The 4,452-nt window shown below is 34.7% G+C and overlaps 1 protein-coding gene across 1 annotated transcript; it reads right to left on the minus strand.

Moving 5' to 3' along the window:
* Positions 1-642: 642 nt before the first annotated feature.
* LOC125218831 (heavy metal-associated isoprenylated plant protein 3-like) lies at positions 643-2,425 on the minus strand. Its single transcript, XM_048120608.1, has 5 exons — positions 2,274-2,425; positions 2,088-2,190; positions 1,756-2,003; positions 1,263-1,350; positions 643-1,185 (listed from the first exon to the last, which is right to left on the minus strand). Exons 1-5 carry the CDS (start codon positions 2,280-2,282, stop codon positions 815-817), a joined length of 819 nt encoding a protein of 272 aa, XP_047976565.1. The 5' UTR covers positions 2,283-2,425; the 3' UTR covers positions 643-814.
* Between the last annotated feature and the right edge of the window lie 2,027 nt (positions 2,426-4,452).

Genomic DNA, 4,452 nt, shown 5'->3' on the forward strand with positions numbered 1-4,452 from the left:
GCAAAAGTAAAGACAAAACAATATATCCAAGGTCAAACAACAGAGAAAGTAAAACCAAAACAGAAGCATGCCTACATCACCTAAAGTTGGTGCTCCATCCATTCATATCTATCCTCATCAAACCCACATACCAAAAGTAGTTGTTGCAAGGACTGAGACTAGATTATATGAAATGAATTGATTCACTGCATGCACTAAGTTTTTTGTCTATAAAACTCCAATTACCATTGTTTGCAGGGGCGGAGCTACATGTTAGCTTGGATGTCCATGGCTCCCCAGAAATTGAACTAATAATAACTATTCCTACGTTCATTTTTAAATAATTCTTACTAAGTTTATCGGTGCAAGTGATCGTAACATGAGGCCCAGAGAGTTTGAATGCTGGTAATCATAATGTATTGTTTAATAGTAGTAATCAAACTTCTAGATTCTTGTATTAGACAACATATACCGACATTGATGTACTAGTTTTTATAGTTCGAAGTTCGAACACATTACAACTGCTAAACTTCAAATTATCACTATTATAAAAATAGGTTCCAGAAATTTCTTTTGACCACTTTCCACCAACCTTGATAAACTATTGATCATAATTCAGAAAATCAATTTATGCAATCATGAGAAAGGCCCAACTCCACAAAGGAACTAAACAATTGATTTATATAAATAAATAGCTACCAAAATTGGTCAAAACAAACATAAACGGTTACAAAGTTTTACATAATCAAATTAGATATAGTGTATTAAATAAATGGACCGAAAACAGTTGAGCAAACTGACCTGGAAAAGTAATCTTATTTACAAATGATGCCACTCACATAACACTGCAAGCGTTGGGGTTCTCGTCGCTGAAAATTTGAGGGGCATGGAACTGGGGCCCATACGGATTGTAATGAAATTGGTCACCAACGGCGTGCCCCGCCCCGGATACAAACGGGTACGGATACACTAGCGGCGGAGCCTGCATTTTGTTTCCTTGCACATTCTCATCGCCGCCGCCGCTCTTCCCTTTCCCATCGCCACCGCCACCGCCTTTCTCTTTATTATCGCCATCTTTCTTCGGCGGCACGACAGCCACGTCTCTCTTCAACTGCTTCTGCAACACATCAGCCAGCGCCTTCATGTCCATGGAGCCCGTCACCGTCACCAGATCCTTCTGCGTGTCAATCTTCATATCCTTGAAGCCTGCACAAGGCAGCCGAGAGGAAACTTAGTCGAATTTATACATGGTGAAGTTACAGAAATTGTGGAAATAATCTTACCTTTAGTTTTGGTGATGGTTTTGTAGATTTTGTGGATGCATCCGTCGCAGTGAAGATTCAGCTTCAGAATCGCCGTAGTCACAGGTGGCTGTCAAAAATGGAAATGGAATTGATATTACAAAAATTAGTAATGCTAAAATTACGGTAATTGAATGTAGAAACATCCAAGCATTATACAATAACCAATGAGAGTTGACGTGAATTGTCGCCTTCTAAAACAGTCGCTACAAACGTATGGCTGTCTTCCACATGAATTTCCGCTTTTACCGGAATAAATTAATCTTTATGAACTAAATTCAATTTTTTATTCTAATGAGTAAAACGACGACGGCGACGCGACACTGGGCTAGAACGACAGAAGCACATCACATTGAAATTCACAAAAATGGGGACCGGACAATCCATTAATGAAGAATAGAGAGCATTGAGTAATGAGTAGTACTGACTCCAAGTGGGTTAATAAAAAATTAGTAACATAATAAAGCTTTTTCACCTCTTTCTCATCGGACTTTTTAGCATCGCCTCCGTCTTTGTTATCCTTTTTCTTCTCCTTTTTGCCATCGCCGCCGCTGTTGTCTTTGCCTTTGGCGTTCTCCTTCTCGCCGCCGTCTTTTTTCGGTTGCGGCGAAATCAGCTCCACTTTTTTGTGCGTTTTCTGCTCAGTCTTCTCCCGAAGCTTCGCCGGATCTACATTTCCCACAACCGTCATCTTCTGGCCGTCAATCGTCACTGAATCGACGCCTATTGCACAAATTCAAAAAAGTCGTAAAACAAAACAAATCAGAAAACACACAAATTAAGGAGGTATTAGTTAGTTCAAATTACCGTCAAAAGAGCGAATGCACTTGATAACTTTAGAAGCGCAGCCGTCGCAATGGAAGTCGGCTTTGAGGACGACGGTCACTCCTCCATTCTCCTTCTCCTTCTTCTACAAATTACACAAGATGAAAAACAAATTAATTACAAAGGCTAAAAATTATATTCGCATATAGTACTAATACGTAAACATACCTCTCCCATTGTGAGATTGTGAAGAGTGATTGTTGGTTGTTATACGAATTAAGTTAGCAAAAAGGATTTATATAGAAGAGATAGAAAGGGGGAAAATGAGTGACTATGGTCTATGGACCGTGCGAGTGAGCTGGCGGTGGGAATGTCAAATTTGTGCGCCTCTAAAATGTACTACTACTACTAGTGGACTACTTCTCCATCCCACCACGATACTAATATTGTGTTAATTTAATATTAAACTAAACTCAATGAATAAAATACTGGAATTTAGTGGATTATCATTCACTTAGATTCACTCATATTCTTTTTTACATTGTTCCAAAAAAGTTTTAGACATTTTCTGTCCTTTTTTTTGACATAACACTTCTTCCATTTTTATAATCCTTCTGAAAAATATATAAATTATTTCCTTTTTAATCCGTCTCTAAAAAATATAAATATTTTAATTTTAAAAATTCATTTTTCTCTAATAAGGTATAATCATTCTATCTCTTTTTACTTTTAAAACTCATGCCAAAACAAATTTTCATATTCTTTATAGACGGAAGGAGTACTTCATTGCTCTTCTTTTTATAATATATACTCCATTCTCTTAACTGTATTCTTTTCTGTGTTGTTCCAAAAATGTATGAGCATTTTCTCTTTTTCTTTTTTCCCAAACACTTCATCCTCTTTTATACACTCTTCTTCTTAATTTTGTTACTAGTAGTAGTTTAGTTAGAAATTAAGTGTATATGCATTAAATTGCCAAAATTTTGAAATTAGGTTGTACGATTGTTATTGTTTTTCTCCATGGAATTAATGATAAAATGTTTATGATTGGTGGATCACACTAATGCGTGTCGGGTAAGAAATGGCGTGTGAATTGGGTTAGATGGCTTCTTCGAAACTTCTACTTATCAGCACTAGTGACACATGGAATTTGGTCTTATCTATTCTTTTTCATTTTCATAGATAATATGTCCTTGTTTTGCTTCACTACTTACGGTATATAATTGACATCAATTTCATTTTTATTTATCCGTTTTTAATTAATTGACCTTCTTATGTTTTATTATCTTCATTTTTTAAAAACAATTTTTTAAAAAAATTTGTTTCATAAAAATACACACTTCTATTAAAGAAAATTCTTTCTCTATAATGAGATAAGACCCATTTTCAACTAACACGCTTTTATTTCTATTATCTCTTTTACTTTACCAATTTTATATTAAAACTCATATCGTTTCAAATATTCATAGTTTTAGGTAACAAAAGGAGTACTAATTTTGATAATGAACCCTGCATTCCACTAATTCATTTCATTTACATTTTATTACAAAGTTAACGTATAAAAATAGGACATATATTCCTTTATTTAGTCCACCTACTATGCATTTTATTTCTTAAAATCCGTGTCAAGTGAAATGTTACTCCCTCCGTCCATAAAAAATAGAACACAATTACCATTTTTGGTCGTCCACAAAAAATAGAGCACATTCATTTATGGAACGTTTTCAACAAATAATAACTTTACAAGTGGAGCCCTTTCATGAGCAGGGGGCTAAGCACAGTTCTTTGAATCAAACGTCATTTCACTAACACTAATTCTCACTTACTTTTTCTTCTTCTTTCTTACTTTTTTCCCTTTTATCTTATTTTACCAATTCTACATTAAAACCCGTGTCATATACAAATTGCTCTATTTTTTTATAGACGGATGGAGTATTAATTACGTGAAGCAAAATAATATGACCAACTCAGAGTGTGACCTGGTAATAAAAGATCAAATCGAGTACGACTTAGTCACACAATTTTATTAGGTTTCTATCTTTAAATTAATTGAAAATAAGTGAACAAATGAACTATAAAATTGGTATACACATTTGTCTAATTGAACGTGCGTTTAAAAAGGCGTAAAGGCTAAAAGTTGTCCTAAAACATATCACAATTTTATAATTTTGGTTCAGAACATTATCTTTTGAATTATTTGGTCCCGAATAAATAAAAATGGACCGGATTTGGTCCAATTTTTACGGAACCCTTATTTTTAGTAGTCAAACAAATTAAAAGGCATTTGACTAGATTAGTATTTCTAAATGGGGTTTTAGAGTTATAGATTCAACACTTTTTCCTCTCTTCTCTAAATATCAATGGCCGATGTTGAATATATAAGTTTCGTCGGTGGTTTTGCGTGGGC

The sequence above is a fragment of the Salvia hispanica genome, chromosome 4 (genome assembly GCF_023119035.1).
Source record: "Salvia hispanica cultivar TCC Black 2014 chromosome 4, UniMelb_Shisp_WGS_1.0, whole genome shotgun sequence".
Classification (NCBI taxonomy): Eukaryota; Viridiplantae; Streptophyta; class Magnoliopsida; order Lamiales; family Lamiaceae; genus Salvia; species Salvia hispanica.

What these genes read in the sequence shown, in the direction of transcription:
- LOC125218831 (XM_048120608.1), bottom strand. An exon ending in GTGCATTCGCTCTTTTGACG is followed by an intron (nt 2,004 to 2,087) that starts GTAATTTGAACT and finishes TTTGTGCAATAG; the next exon opens with GCGTCGATTCAGTGACGATT. An exon ending in AAAAGTCCGATGAGAAAGAG is followed by an intron (nt 1,351 to 1,755) that starts GTGAAAAAGCTT and finishes CATTTTTGACAG; the next exon opens with CCACCTGTGACTACGGCGAT.